Source organism: Talpa europaea (genome assembly GCF_964194135.1).
Source record: "Talpa europaea genome assembly, chromosome: 12".
Lineage (NCBI taxonomy): Eukaryota > Metazoa > Chordata > Mammalia > Eulipotyphla > Talpidae > Talpa > Talpa europaea.
Window position 1 is genome coordinate 42108364 of NC_140079.1, and position 14899 is coordinate 42123262.

General features: G+C 39.1%; 1 protein-coding gene across 1 annotated transcript in view; it reads right to left on the reverse strand.

Moving 5' to 3' along the window:
• ADGRE3 (adhesion G protein-coupled receptor E3) overlaps positions 1–9948 on the reverse strand; it is a gene marked incomplete at both ends in the record, with an annotated part of 58027 nt that extends 48079 nt beyond the window's left edge. The window contains 2 exons of the mRNA XM_084249986.1: positions 8228–8350; positions 9930–9948. Coding sequence (XP_084106112.1) covers positions 8228–8350; positions 9930–9948 — 142 coding nt within the window. The remainder of the gene's footprint in view (positions 1–8227; positions 8351–9929) is intronic.
• Between the last annotated feature and the right edge of the window lie 4951 nt (positions 9949–14899).

Sequence of the window (14899 nt, forward strand, 5' to 3'; positions counted from 1 at the left end):
TCACCCAGCTGAGGGGACAGGGAAATGGGTTATTTATTGGTGGAGGATTGCTCCCAGGGAGTGTTAACTGTCTAGTACTTCCATGTGTTCTGAGCATGGGCTGAGTGGTCTCCAGAAGCCAGAGAAAATTTCAGACTTAGTGTACAACAGAGTGGCAAATGGTAAAGGCATATAGGTGGGATACCAACTTTGTCTGCTGTTAATGGACCTACTGTTTGTATCCTCCCTCAATTTATATGTTGATGCTTTAACTCCATTGTGTCAGTATCTGGAGCTGGGGGCTCTAAAGACGTAACTAAGGTTAAATGGAGTCATAAAAGTAGGGCTCTGGTTGAATTGGATTACTGTGCTTATAAGACAAGCCTGGAGAGCTACCCCCACCCACCGTGATTGCATGCCACTGCAAGGAAAGTAAAGATACAGTGAGTAGATAGGCACCTATGGGCAGGAAGAGAGCCTCACCAGAAATTGAATCTGCCAGAACCTTGATCATGGACTTCCAGTCTCAAGCACTGTGAGAAAATACATTTCTGTTATTGAAGTCACCCGGCTGCAGAATCTTGCTATAGCAACCTGAGCAGACTAATGTACTTGCTAAATGAACTAATTGAATGAGAATGCTTTTAAGTCAGTAAGTTTTCATTCCTGAGGGCCTTAGGAAGAGTAAATGAAAAAAATAAGGATGAAGTCCTCCATAAAAAAATTTAATAGGGAGGAAAAGTGGCAGTTCCGAGAAAACCAGGACACGGAAGACAAACTGGTGACTGGCAAACTACTCAAAGAGGAAAATTGCCGTAAAAGAGGATGAAAAGAGAGGACCTCTGCTATTCTGCCCCACCCACAATGCCAGTACACTCCGACCAACAGAAAGAAAAACAACAACAACAAGAACACACTACACATCAAGTGAAACTATTGCAGGGACCACAACCCGCGAATGGGAACTGTGGAGAACCATGCGGGAATCACCACGAAGGTGAGCGAACGGCTCCCGGCGCCATTAGAGGAAAACAAATCCATGCAGAGAGACCTGCAGATAGCCCAAGGTCAGCCTGTAAGCTTGTGCAGAAAAGCCAGCGTGCTCGAAAAGCATATGCGGATTGTGGCAGCCCAGGTACCCGCGCCCGCGACCTAGGTTTGTAGGGGGATGCGCGGGAGCCATCACTGAGGTGAATGTCCCTCACCGAGTAATCAGAAACGAGGTGCCTGGACAGGGGAGTGGGGTGCAAAAGGCGCCATTTCTGCAGACACTGAACTGGGCTACAGCCTGTGTCCTGTATCTGAGGGCTTCGGAACTGAGACGGGGTCATGAAATTTGGGGTGTGGGATCCCCATGACAGCAGGGCACAGGGCAGACACAGCACCCCCACACCACTGAGGTGCTCCACGCCACCCCCACTCTATTCCCCAGACCCACAGGGAAAAAAAAAAACAGTTCTGGAAGGATACTAGGAAAGATCTCTGGTTTCACTTAGCGACCAGAACAAAATCACCAACATCCTGATAGTTGGAAGCCAGGGATCCCCAAAACACCCTCAGACTCTGAGAGAGGGTGGGTGACACAAACTGGAGTAAGAAGGGAAATAAGGTGTGGAGCAAGACCCCATTCTGGAACTGAGAGCCAGGTGCAGGATCTGGGGTGTGGGATGCGCCATAGCAGTGGATACTGCACAGGGTGACAGCCAGCATTTTGGATCTGAAAGCCCTGGAACTTAGACCTAGAGTGCAGAATTCAGGGCACAGGATCCATACAGCTGCGGGCACAGCACTGGGTGAACACGGGGCAGAAACAGCACCCAGCTTGAATAAGAGCTCCTGTGTTGAGGTGCTCCCCTCCTTGCCCCCTCCGTTTCTCAGAGAACCACTGGGAAACAGCACAGGTCAGCAAGTATGGGTCTCTGGCACCACTTCATGACCAGAACAAAATCACCAACTAGCTGATTTCCTATTGGACCTGAGTAAATACAGAGGGAGGGAACTGTAAGGGACAGTGCCCAGCAACACAGCGTCAACACCCTGGTGGAGTTTTAGCCTACTAGTGCTGGTCTCACTCTGGTGTACAGTTTCTGACACCCCTAAAGGAGAATTCCAAAGAGATGCCCCTAAAGGAGCATTCCAAAGAGATGCCAACACCAGTGGCACAACGTCCCAACACAAGGAATTAATTAGAAAGCAAACAACAGGGAGAAGAAAAAATATAAATAACCAAGCAAGCCTGCAGGAGAAGGACACACCACACACAAAAAAAATACAGGCACCAGAGGTCAGCAATGACATGGAAGATCTTCTCAGCCTATCAGATAGAGAATTAATGATCATCATGATTAAAAAGCAGAAAGAAAACAAAAAGGAAAAAAAAATAATTTGCGACAAATAATCACTGAACTGAAGAATGAAATTGAGACTTTAAGAAAGGAAAGAAAAGAAATGCAGGAGATTAAAAGATTACTAGAGGAGATAAAGAACTCTGGGAAAAGCAATGAAAACAGAATCCATGAGATGGAAGAACGGATCAGTACTATTGAAGATACAGAAATAAAAAGAGCCAAAAGAGAAAAGGAGAGAGAAGTGCAAATGAAGAAGTATGAGGATACTCTTAGACAATTATCAGACTCCATGAAGAGAGGAAATGTTAGAGTTATAGGCATTCCAGAAGGTGAGGAAAGAGACAAAGGAACTGAGAAATTATTCAAGGAATAATTGAAGGAAACTTTCCAAGCATTAAAAAGGAGATGAATATAGACATACAAGAAGTGAGAAGCACTCCCAATTACCACAATGAAAAGAAAACTACAGCAAGACACATAATAGTAAAGCTTGCAAGAGTCCAAGAAAAGGAAAAAATAATGAAACTGGCAAGGGGGAAGAAACAGATAACTTATAAGGGAAAACCAATCAGGTTAACTTCAGACTTCTCTGAAGAAACATTACGGGCAAGAAGAGAATGGAGTAACATATTCAGCAAACTTCAACACGGTAAATGCCAACCAAGAATACTTTACTCTGCAAAGCTCTCTTTCCTCTATGAAGGAAAAATATGGACCTTCTCAGTCAAATAGAAACTCCGTAAATTCATTACAACTAAGCCCCCACTCCAAAAAATTCTACAAGAAGTCCTAAAGCCAACACCAACAGAGGAATGAACAAGAAGAACAGAATAAAGCAAGGAATAAAATAAAAAAAATGACCAAAAAATGGCAAACACAGATGCCAACATATCAATATTAACTCTAAATGTAAATGGAATAAACTTATCAATAAAAAGACACAGTAGCAGACTGGCTTAAAAAACAAAATCCAACCTTCTGCTATCTCCAGGAAAAACATTTAACCACAAAAGATAAACATAGACTGAAAGTAAAAGGTTGGAAAATAATCCTACAAGCAAATGGACCAAAAAAGAAGGCAGGAACAGCTATACTTATATCAGATGAATAGATTTCAAGGTAGAAAAGGTAAAAAAAGACACAGAGGGACACTACATTATGATCAAGGGGACAATACATCAGGAAGATATAACACTCATCAACATATACTCACAAAATGAAGGGGCACCAAAATATATTAGACAATTATTATCAGTTCTGAAAACAGACATTAAAGAAAAAAAATATATATTGGGAGACTTCAACACCCCATTCTCACCAATGGACAGATCAACAAGACAAAAAATAAAGAAAGACACTACAGCCCTAAATAAAGACACAGAACTCATGGACTTAACAGACAACTATAGGACACTGCACCCAAAAAAATCCAAGTACATGTTTTTCTCAAGTGCGCATGGAACATTCTCCAGAATCGATCACATACGGGGCCACAAGACAAACATCAACAGATACATGAAGATCAAAATCATTCCAACTATCTTCTCCAATCATAAAGGCATCAAGCTAGAAATAAATCATGAAAAGAAAACAGGGAACCCTCCCACTTCATGGAGATTGAAATCCAGGCTACTGGAAGACCACCGAACTAATGAGGAGATCAAAGAAGAAATTAAAAAATATTGTGAGTTGAACGACAAGGAGGACACCACTTTTCAGAATGTATGGGGTGAAGCAAAAGCAGTAATGAGAGGAAAATATATAGCAATACAGGCTTACATCAACAAACAAGAAAGAACTCAAAGAAAAAACTTAATCTCACATCTCAAAGAGCTAGAAAAAGAACAACAACAACAAAACCCTAAAGCCAGTAGAAGAAAGGAAATAATAAAAATCAAAGCAGAAATAAATGAATTGGAAATTAAAAAAAACAATCTAAAAGATCAATAAAACCAAAAGCTGGTTCTTTGAAAAAATAAACATAATAGACAAACCTCTAGCCAGGCTTACAAAGAAAAACCAGGAGAAAACACATATAAATAGGATTATGAATGAAAGAGGAGAAATCACAACAGACTCAGTAGAAATCAAAAGAATAATCAGAGATTACTATGAACACTTATATGCAAACAAATTCAACAACATAGAAGAGATGGACAAACTCCTAGAATGATACAATCATCTAAAGCTGGACAAAGAAGAAATAGAACAATTAAACAGACCAATTACAAGCAGCAAAATTGAGGCAGTAATCAAAGCACTCCCCAAAAACAAAAGTGCAGGCCCAGATGGCTTCACAAATGAATTCTACCAAATGTTCAGCAGTGAATTAGTGCCTATCCTACACAAACTCTTTCAAAAAATTGAAAAAGAAGGAATACTACCAAATACGTTCCATGAAACTAACATTACATTAATACCAAAATCAAACAAAGACAGCATAGAGAAAGAAAATTACAGGCCAATCTCCCTAATGAACACTGATGCAAAAATCCTAAACAATCCTTGCCAACAGAATCCAACAATGCATCAAAAGTATAGTACACCACGATCAAGAGGGATTCATCCCAGGGGAACAAGGATGGTTCAACATATGAAAATTGATAAATGTAATCCAACACATCAACAAAAAGAAAAATAAAAACCATATGATCATATCAATAGATGCTGAGAAAGCATTCGACAAAGTCCAACATCCATTTATGATGAAGGCCCTTGAAATTCTCGGGATAGAAGGAACATACTTTAACATGATAAAAGCCATATACAACAAACTCACTGCCAATGTTCTTCTCAATAGCGAAAAGCTGTTTCTGTTCTTCTGATCTCTCCTTTAAGATCAGGAATAAGACAAGGATGTCCACTCTCACCACTGCTTCTTCAGTATAATACTGGAGGTCCTAGCCAAGGCAATAAGACAAGAGAAAGACATACAAGGAATCCAAATAAGGAAAGAACAAGTAAAACTATCATTATTTGCAGATGATAAGATAATATACATAGAGAACCCTAAAAACTTCACAAAAAAAACTACTCAAAATAATCAACCAGTTCAGTAAAGTAGCAGTATACAAAATCAACACACAAAAATCAGTAGCCTTCCTATACACAAAAAAATCAATTGGAAGAAGAAATCAAGAAAACCATCCCTTTAATAACTGAAACAAAAAAAAATCAAATACTTGGGAATAAACCTAACAAAAGAGGTGAAAGACCTATACAAAGATAATTATGAACACTGTTAAAAGAAATTGAAGAAGACAAAAAAAAAAAATGGAAGAAATCCCCTGCTCATGGATTGGAAGAATTAACATTATTAAAATGGCCATCCTCCCAAAAGCAATATATAGATTCAATGCTATTCCAATCAAAATCTCAATGACATTCTTCAAAGAAATGGAACAAATATTGATGAAATTCATATGGAACCACAAAAAATTACGAATAGCCAAAGCCCTGCTGATGAAAACAAAGGAGAAAGGAGGTATCACTCTTCCAAACTTCAAGTTATACTACAAAGCTATACTTCAAGCTATAATTAAAACAGTTTGGTATTGGAACAAAAACAGACACAGACCAATGGGACCAAATAGAGAGCCCAGAAATAAAGCCACACTTATATGAACAACCAATCTTTGACAAAGGAGCAAAGAATATGCAATGGAACATGGACAGTTTGTTCAATAAATGGTGCTGTGAAAACTGGACCTCCAAATGCAAGAAAATGAAAATAGACCACAACCTCTCACCATGCACAAAAATTAACTCAAAATGGATAAAAGAACTGGAAATAAGACCTGAAACCATAAAATATATAGAAGAAAATATAGGTAAAACACTACAAGACATACATCTCAGAAACATCTTTAAAGACTCATCACCCAAAGCAGTGACAGTGAAGCCAAAGATTGAAGCCAAACCTGGGATTACATCAAACTGAAAAGCTTCTGTACAGCCAAACAGACATTAACCAAAACAGAGAGACACCCCACTGACTGGGAAAAAAATCTTTGCACTCCTGATAAAATCTTTTGCACTCCTGATAATCTTTGCACAACTGATAAGGGACTGATCACAAAGATATACAAAGAACTCAGATGGCTCAACAAAAACAAACAATCCAGTCAAGAAATGGGCAGAAGAACTCAAAAGACATTTCTCCAAAGAGGAAAGGCAAATGGCCAACAGGCATGTGAAAAAATGTTCAACATCCCTTATCACCAGGGAAATGCAAATCAAAACCAGTAAGAATGGCACATACCAAAAAAACATGCAACAACAAATGTTGGCGAGGATATGGTGAAAAGGAACTCTCCTACATTGCTGGTGGGAGTGCAATCTGGTCCAACCACTGTGGAAAGCTGTCTGGAGGTTCCTCAGTCTACTAAAAATGGAGCTACCATATGACCCAGCAATTCCACTACTAGGGATCTACCCAAAGGACACAAAAACATTGATTCAAAAGAACACCTGTACCCCTATGTTTATTGCAGCACTTTTTACAATAGGTGAAACCTAGAAACAACCCAAATCCCAAAAATAGATGACTGGATCAAGAAGATGTGGTATTTATACACAATGGAATATTATTCAGCAATCAAAAAAGATAAACTCATGTCATTCACAGCAACATGGATGAAGCTAGAAGGAATTATGCTCAGTGAAATAAGCCAGAAGGAAAAAGAAAAATATTGCATGGGTTCACTTATAGCAGGAATATAGGGGAACCAAATAAGACATCAGTGTAAAAAAAATAATAACAGTACAAAACACAGCAAAGCAAAAACAGACAATTACAAATCAGAGACATACCACAGGGGAGGAGGGAGAGGGATAAGAGGGAGGAAGGGAGGTGAACAAGAGACTGTGGTGATGGTGCACGAGTGCCTTGGTGAAGGAAATTCTATGGGGACTCAACCTGAGGCGGTGGGGGGAAGAAAATATTGTTAAAAAAATGAAAAATTAAGAAAAAAATAAGGATGGACAGGAATAGAATATCACAACCAGTAAGCACATACAAACAGAGCAAAGAGCTAGTGGATAAAAGGTAGGTAAGGCTATGGAGAAATTGATGAGTAATTATTAAATTGAGATTGCATTTTGTATGTTAGGTGACCTTAGGAATATATATTAGAAATGTTTCTTTCCACACTTTTAGTCTCTTTGTTCTATGACTTCAGTGTATATTCTTTCTTCCTAATTTAAAAAAATTGGTGGTTTTAGTCTAAAATTGTGATAGTAAATGAAATAGCATATGAAATGGGGCCTATTAGCAAAAGAAGGTGGATTTGGAATTAATATGTGAGTTTTTTCTCTTTAACTGAAAAAAGTTCAGGTTGATTTTACGATTCTTTTTTTTTAATGTTTTTTATTTATTTATTTATTTGTTTGTTTGTTTGTTTGTTTGTTTGTTTGTTTGTTTTGTTTATACATGCACTGGGTACAGTCAGAAGTGCGGGAGGGTGAGAGAATTCACCAGAGCCAGAGCGGGGAGCAGAGCAGGCAGAAGGACCGAAGTACACTGCTGAGGGGAGCAGCGGGCGGCAGGAGAGGTCTGCGCGCCATGTGGGACCCTCCTCTGGTGGCCGGGGAGCAGCCGGGGACCGAACCGGCGTGGCAGAGGCCGCGGGCAGCTTCGCAACCCAGCGCTCTACCGCTGCGCCACCGGGGAGGCCCTGATTTTACGATTCTTGACGTCAGCATCATCATCTTTCATGCTACTGTGGGGAAAATTGAGACCTAGCTAGATCCTGAAAAAAACCTACTTTTTCTGACTTCATGAAGGTTGAGTATGTAGAGTTTTCAGCATTGCAATTTTGGGGCACTCCCCTCCCCACCCCTAGTCCTTCCTGTCTTCCCTTCCCTCCCACCTGTGTATGATTTGAAAATGACCCCTTTACCTTTACATGTCTCAAGTTTGTACGTGAAGAACTTGAACCCAGATGTAGAAGTGAATCCAGGGTTGCAGGCACAGTGGGTGAGATTGACACAGAAAGCCTCTTGGGGACACTTACGGCAGTTGGCTGCAGGGAGAAGAGAGGCAGGACGAGAGTCACCAGGGTAAAAAACTCTTCTGTTACCAATTGACTTTGCCTCTGAGCAGGACCTGTCAAGGCTGGGGATACCAGTTGCTTTTTGTGAACTTTCAATACATTAAAGATACTAAACCCAAGTTGCAGAAAAAAGTGGGGTTCCTGTGCATGATAAAGGATGGGTTGGTGTTAAATAAATTAATTTTAACCTAAAATTTCAGTGTGATCTAATGGTGCTATCTTCAAGACAACTGCAGACTTTATAAAAGGGAACACGCTGGTGAAGACCTTGGGCCCTGCCTCCTTGGTGGCATAGGGGTTAAGTATCAATGCTATCACTTCTGTGGCCTGAGTGGAGCTAACCCACATGGCGCAGCAGACCCCTCCTTTCTTGCCCACTGCTCCCCTCAGCTGTGTATTTCAGTGGATCTGCCTGTTCTGCTTCCTACTCTGCCTGGTGAATCCTCTTACCTGCCATACCTCTAGACTACATCCCAGTTCTTGTATGCATAAATAAACAAATAAAACTTTAAAGAAAAACGACCTTGGACTTCGGATTCCAGTCCAGCCTCCTCACTTACTAGCTGTGTGCTTTGCACGGGTGAGTAAGTTAACTAATACATATCAAGGGCTTTGACAGTTTTTGGCATGTAATAAGCGTCAGCTTTGATTATAAAAATTTGAATTTGTAGGGATCCCAGGAAGTATATGCTGATAATGGTATAGGTTAATTTTGTAATTCTATGTATCACTTAATTTAGACAGAGATGATACACTAAAAGTCTTAATTTGAGGTCCTTTGGGGATAAATGGAGATAATGAGACTGAGAGAATATCTCAAGCTTTGGATCTAGTGGGGAGGAATGGGGACCTTTCAGGGCCCCTGCTGAGTGGATGCTGGGGAACTTGATGGGGGAGTACTGCTTAGTCTGGTTACTTAGAATGTGCCCCAGCAACTGGTTACACATGCACAGTCTCTGGCCATATGCTAGACCTGCTGAATCAGAAACTAGTGAGAACTCCAAGGGATTCAAGTTAATTAGAAATGATCTTGTTCATCTTTTGTTGACTGCTAATGATCAGTGTAAAATGATTACCACCATGAATAAACCATAATTATGAGTGAGTTATCATCATGGATCCATTTGACAGATGAGGGAATTGAGGCAAAGAGAGGTTAAGAAATTTGTACAAAGAAACACAGTTAGTAAATAGGGAAGCCTAACTGGAATCCAAGGTCCAAGATCTAAACCCACTCATTCGCCTTTTGTAAATTCTGTCTTTTCCCCCTAGCATGTTAAATTCATGAGATTTTATTTGTTTTATTAACTGTTCTACCTCCACAGTGCACTGATCATGGTTACTAAAAACAAACAGACAAATAAAAATGAAATAAAAAGATGTCTAAATTTGATGGAATGATCAATTAAAAATTTATGGAAGCAAGCCCAAATTCTGTTCCCCAAACCATTCCCATTTCTCCAGTCTGTTGGAAGATGTGGGTGGCCCCAGGTGCATCCCTGGTTCATGTCCTAATGGTCTCTGGAAGAGCCAGTCTTTGAGCACGTACCTTGGGAATTCTGAGCCATGACTTTTGACAAACTCAGCAGACAGCAGAGTCCTGGAACAGGGAAGGAAAAGGGAAAGACAAGAAATAATTAAGGAAAGATCCTAGGAGATATCCCAAGGGCTGTATATCAGCTGTCTATGACTGTGCAAGAAACTGGCACAAAATGCAGTGTCTTAAAACAACAACATCCATTTGATCATTTCTCATGGTTTCTGTGATTTGGGAACCTAGGAGGTGCTGGTTTTTCTCCCTGGCTGTAGTACATGGCTGGGGCTGGTACAGCTGGGACATGGATGGCGTTGCTGTCCCCTCATGTGTCTCAGGATCTGGGGTCTTTGGACTTTCTCCCAACGTGGTGATCAGGGTCAGGTTGTTCCCTGGCGTTTCAGAGGTCTAACCGTGAGTGTTCCAGATTGTGAGCATGCATATCTCCTTTTGTGATTCAGCCGTGGAAGGTATAAGGTGCCACTTCTATAATATCCTTTTGATTACAAGCCCATACATATTTAAGTAGAGAAAAATCATTGTCCCCCATCCCCCATTTTTTTTGGAGGAGGAAGAACCATTTTTATTTCTATCTGAATCTTGACAATAATATATGAGACCATCTGGTGAGATTTTAGAGAAAATACATCATCTCTGTGGATATCTGTATCTGATTTTGAGAACAAAGATACATTTTAAAATACCACCAGCTTTTACTTTAAAATGTGTTTTTCTTATATAAAGATTGCTAGACAAATGAAAACATTCTTTGTAATAATTTTTTGAATTTTAAGATATAAACCTTGATTCCAATATTCTTTTTTTAATATTTTATTTTATATAATTCTTACATCATTTTTCATTTTTGCACAATGCATTTTCATTTTGGTTGTATTCCCCATACAATTACACCCCCTCTTATTTTGACCTTAATCCTTCCTCTCCCCGCCCCTCCACCCCGCCTAACAGTGTGTTTCTGGTCCATAGTTGTTTGTTGATTTTGATTTTTACTTTGTATTAATTAGTCTTTTTCCTGGTCCCTTATTTGGGTTTTCTAGATTCCTGCTATGAGTGAGACTATCCGGTATTTTTCTTTTTCTTTCTGACTTATTTCACTGAGCATGATCCCTTCTAACTACATCCATCCATGTAGCTGCAAACTGCATGTGTTTATTTTTTTTTGATTGCTGAGTAATATTCCATTGTGTATATGTAACACATCGCCTTGATCCAGTCATCTGTTTTTGGGCATTTGGGTTGTTTCCATAGCTTAGTTATTGTAAATAGTGCTGCTATAAACATAGGGGTGCAGGTGCTCTTTGGAATTGATGTTTCTGTGTCCTTTGGGTAAATACCTAGGAGCGGAATTGCTGTATCATATGGAAGCTCTATGTTTAGTAGGTCCAGAAATCTCCACACAGCTCTCCATAGTGGTTGGACCAGTTTGCACTCCCACCAGCAATGCAGAAGAGTTCATTTTTCTCCACAACCTCGCCAACATTTGTTGTTACTAGTTTTTTTTAATATGTGCCATTCTCACTGGTATAAGGTGGTATCTCATGGTAGTTTTGATTAGCATTTCCCTGATTACAAGAGATGTTGAACATTTTTTCATATGCCTGTTGGCCATTTGCATTTCCTCTTTGGAGAAGTTTCTTCTTAGCTCTTCTGCCCATTTTTTGACTGGATTATTTTCTTTTTTTTTTTTTTATAATAAATTTTATTGTTATATTCCCCATACAATTGCAGCCTCCCCATTCTGACCCCAATCCCTCCTCTCCCGCCCCCGCCCCCCTAAAAGTGTCTCTGGTTCATAGTTTTTTGTTGATTTTGATATTCACTTTCTTATAGTTATTCATTTTCCTGGTCCCTTATTTAAGTTTTCTAGATTCCTGCTATGAGTGAGACCATCCGGTATTTTTCTTTTTCTTTTTGGCTTATTTCGCTGAGCATGATCCCTTCCAGCGCCATCCATGTTGCTGCAAATTGCATGTGTTTATCTTTTTTGAATGCTGAATAATATTCCATGGTGTATATGTACCACATCTTCTTGATCCAGTCATCTATTTTTGGGCATTTGGGTTGTTTCCAAAGCTTAGCTATTGTAAACAGTGCTGCTATAAACATAGGGGTGCAGGTGTTCTTTGGAATTGATGTTTCTGTGTCCTTTGGGTAAATACCTAGGAGTGGAATTGCTGGATCATATGGAAGCTCTATGTTTAGTAGGTCCAGAAATCTCCACACAGCTTTCCACAGTGGTTGGACCAGTTTGCACTCCCACCAACAGTGCAGAAGAGTTCCTTTTTCTCCACACCCTCGCCAGCATTTGTTGTTGCTAGTTTTTTTAATATGTGCCATTCTCATTGGTGTAAGATGGTATCTCATGGTAGTTTTGATTTGCATTTCCCTGATGGCAAGTGATGTTGAACATTTTTTCATATGCCTGTTGGCCATTTGCATTTCCTCTTCAGAGAAGTTTCTTTTTAGCTCTTCTGCCCATTTTTTGACTGGATTCTTTTCTTTGTTGTTGTTGAGTCTCATCAGCTCTTTGCAGATTTTTGTGATCAGTCCTTTATCATTAGTGTTGGGTGCAAAAATGTTCTCCCAGTTGGTGGGGTTTCTCTTTGTTTTTGTTATTGTCTCTTTTGCTGTGCAGAAGCTCTTTAATTTGATGTAGTCCCAGCTGTTTATCTTCGCCTTCACTATCACTGCTTTGGGTGATGTGTCTGTAAAGATGTCTTTGATGTGCAAATCACGTAGTTTTTCGCCTATATTTCCTTCTATATATTTTATGGTTTCAGGTCTTATGTCTAGTTCTTTAATCCATTTTGAGTTGATTTTTGTGTATGGTGTGAGGTAGTGGTCAAGCTTCATTCTTTTGCATGTAGCGACCCAGTTTTCCCAGCACCATTTATTGAACAAACTTTCTTTGCTCCAATGCATAGTCTTTGCTCCTTTGTCAAAGATTAGTTGACCATAAATCTGTGGGTTTATTTCTGGATTTTCTATTCGATTCCATTGGTCTGTATGTCTGTTCTTGTTCCAATACCATGCAGTTTTGATGATTATGGCTTTGTAGTATAGTTTGAAGTCTGGGAGTGTGATGCCTCCATTCCCTTCTTTTTTTTTCAGGAGAGCTTTGGCTATTCGGGGTTTTTTGTGATTCCATATGAATTTCATCAATAATTGTTCTATTTCTTTGAAGAATGACATTGAAATTTTGATTGGAATAGCATTGAATCTGTATATTGCTTTTGGAAGGATGGCCATTTTAATAATGTTTATTCTTCCAATCCACGAGCAGGGGATGTCTCTCCATTTCTTTGTGTCTTCTTCTATTTCTTTTAACAGTGTTTTATAGTTTTCTTTGTATAGGTCCTTTACTTCTTTTGTTAGATTTATTCCCAAATATTTGATTTTTTTTGTTTCAATAACAAAAGGGATGGTTTTTTTGATTTCTTCTTCTTCAGATTTATTGTTTGTGTATAGGAAGGCTACTGACTTTTGCGTGTTGATTTTGTATCCTGCCACTTTACTGAACTGATTGATGAGTTGAATTAGCTTTTCTGTGGAGTTTTTGGGGTTCTCTATGTATAATATCATATCGTCTGCAAATATTGAAAGTTTGACTTCTTCTTTTCCTATTTGGATTCCTTGGATGTCTTTCTCTTGTCTTATTGCCCTGGCTAGGACTTCCAGTATTATATTGAAAAGCAGTGGTGAGAGTGGACATCCTTGTCTTGTTCCAGATCTTAATGGAATTGCTTTCAGCTTTTCACCATTGAGAATGATACTGGCTGTTGGCTTGTCATAGATGGCCTTTATGATGTTGAGGTATGTTCCTTGTATCCCAAGAATTTCAAGGGCTTTTATCATGAATGGGTGTTGCACTTTGTCGAAAGCTTTCTCAGCATCTATTGATATTATCATATGGTTTTTATATTTCTTTTTGTTGATGTGTTGGATAACGTTGATTGATTTTCGGATGTTAAGCCATCCTTGTGCCCCTGGAATGAATCCTACTTGGTCGTGGTGAATTATCTTATGGATACATTGTTGGATTCTGATGGCTAAAATTTTATTGAGGATTTTTGCATCAGTGTTCATTAGGGAGATTGGCCTGTAGTTTTCCTTTTTTGTGTTGTCCTTGTTCGGTTTTGGTATTAGTGTAATGTTGGCTTTATAGAACGTGTTTGGTATTGTCCCTTCCTTCTCAATTTTTTGGAAGAGTTTGTGAAGGATAGGCACTAATTCGTCTCTGAATGTTTGGTAGAATTCATTTGTAAATCCATCAGGTCCTGGGCTTTTGTTTTTGGGGAGGTTTTTGATTACCATTTCAATTTCGCTAATTGTAATTGGTCTGTTTAGGTGTTCTATTTCTTCTTTATCTAGCTTTGGGTGATTGTAGAGTTGTAGGAATTTGTCCATCTCCTCTAGATTGTTAAACTTGTTTCCATATAACTGTTCATAGTATTTACTGATTATTCTTTTGATTTCTGCTGTGTCCGTTGTGATTTCTCCTCTTTCATTGATGATCCTGTTTATTTGTGCTTTCTCCCTTTTTTCCTTTGTGAGCCTGGCTAGGGGTTTGTCTATTTTATTGATTTTTTCAAAGAACCAGCTCTTGGTTTCATTGATCTTTTGGATTGTTTTTTTAGTTTCAATTTCATTTATTTCTGCTTTGGTTTTTATTATTTCTTTTCTTCTACTGGTTTTGGGGTTTTTTTGTTGTTCTTTTTCTAGATCTTTGAGCTTCGAGATTAGGTTGTTTCTTTGAGTTCTTTCTTGTTTCTTGATGTGAGCTTCTATTGCTATATATTTTCCTCTTATTACTGCTTTTGCTGCATCCCATACATTTAGGATATTGGTGTCTTCCTTGTCGTTCAATTCAAAAAATTTTTTAATTTCTTCTTTGATCTCCTCATTAGTCCAGTGGTCTTCCAGTAGTGTGGTTTTTAATCTCCATGAGGTAGGAAAGTTCCTTG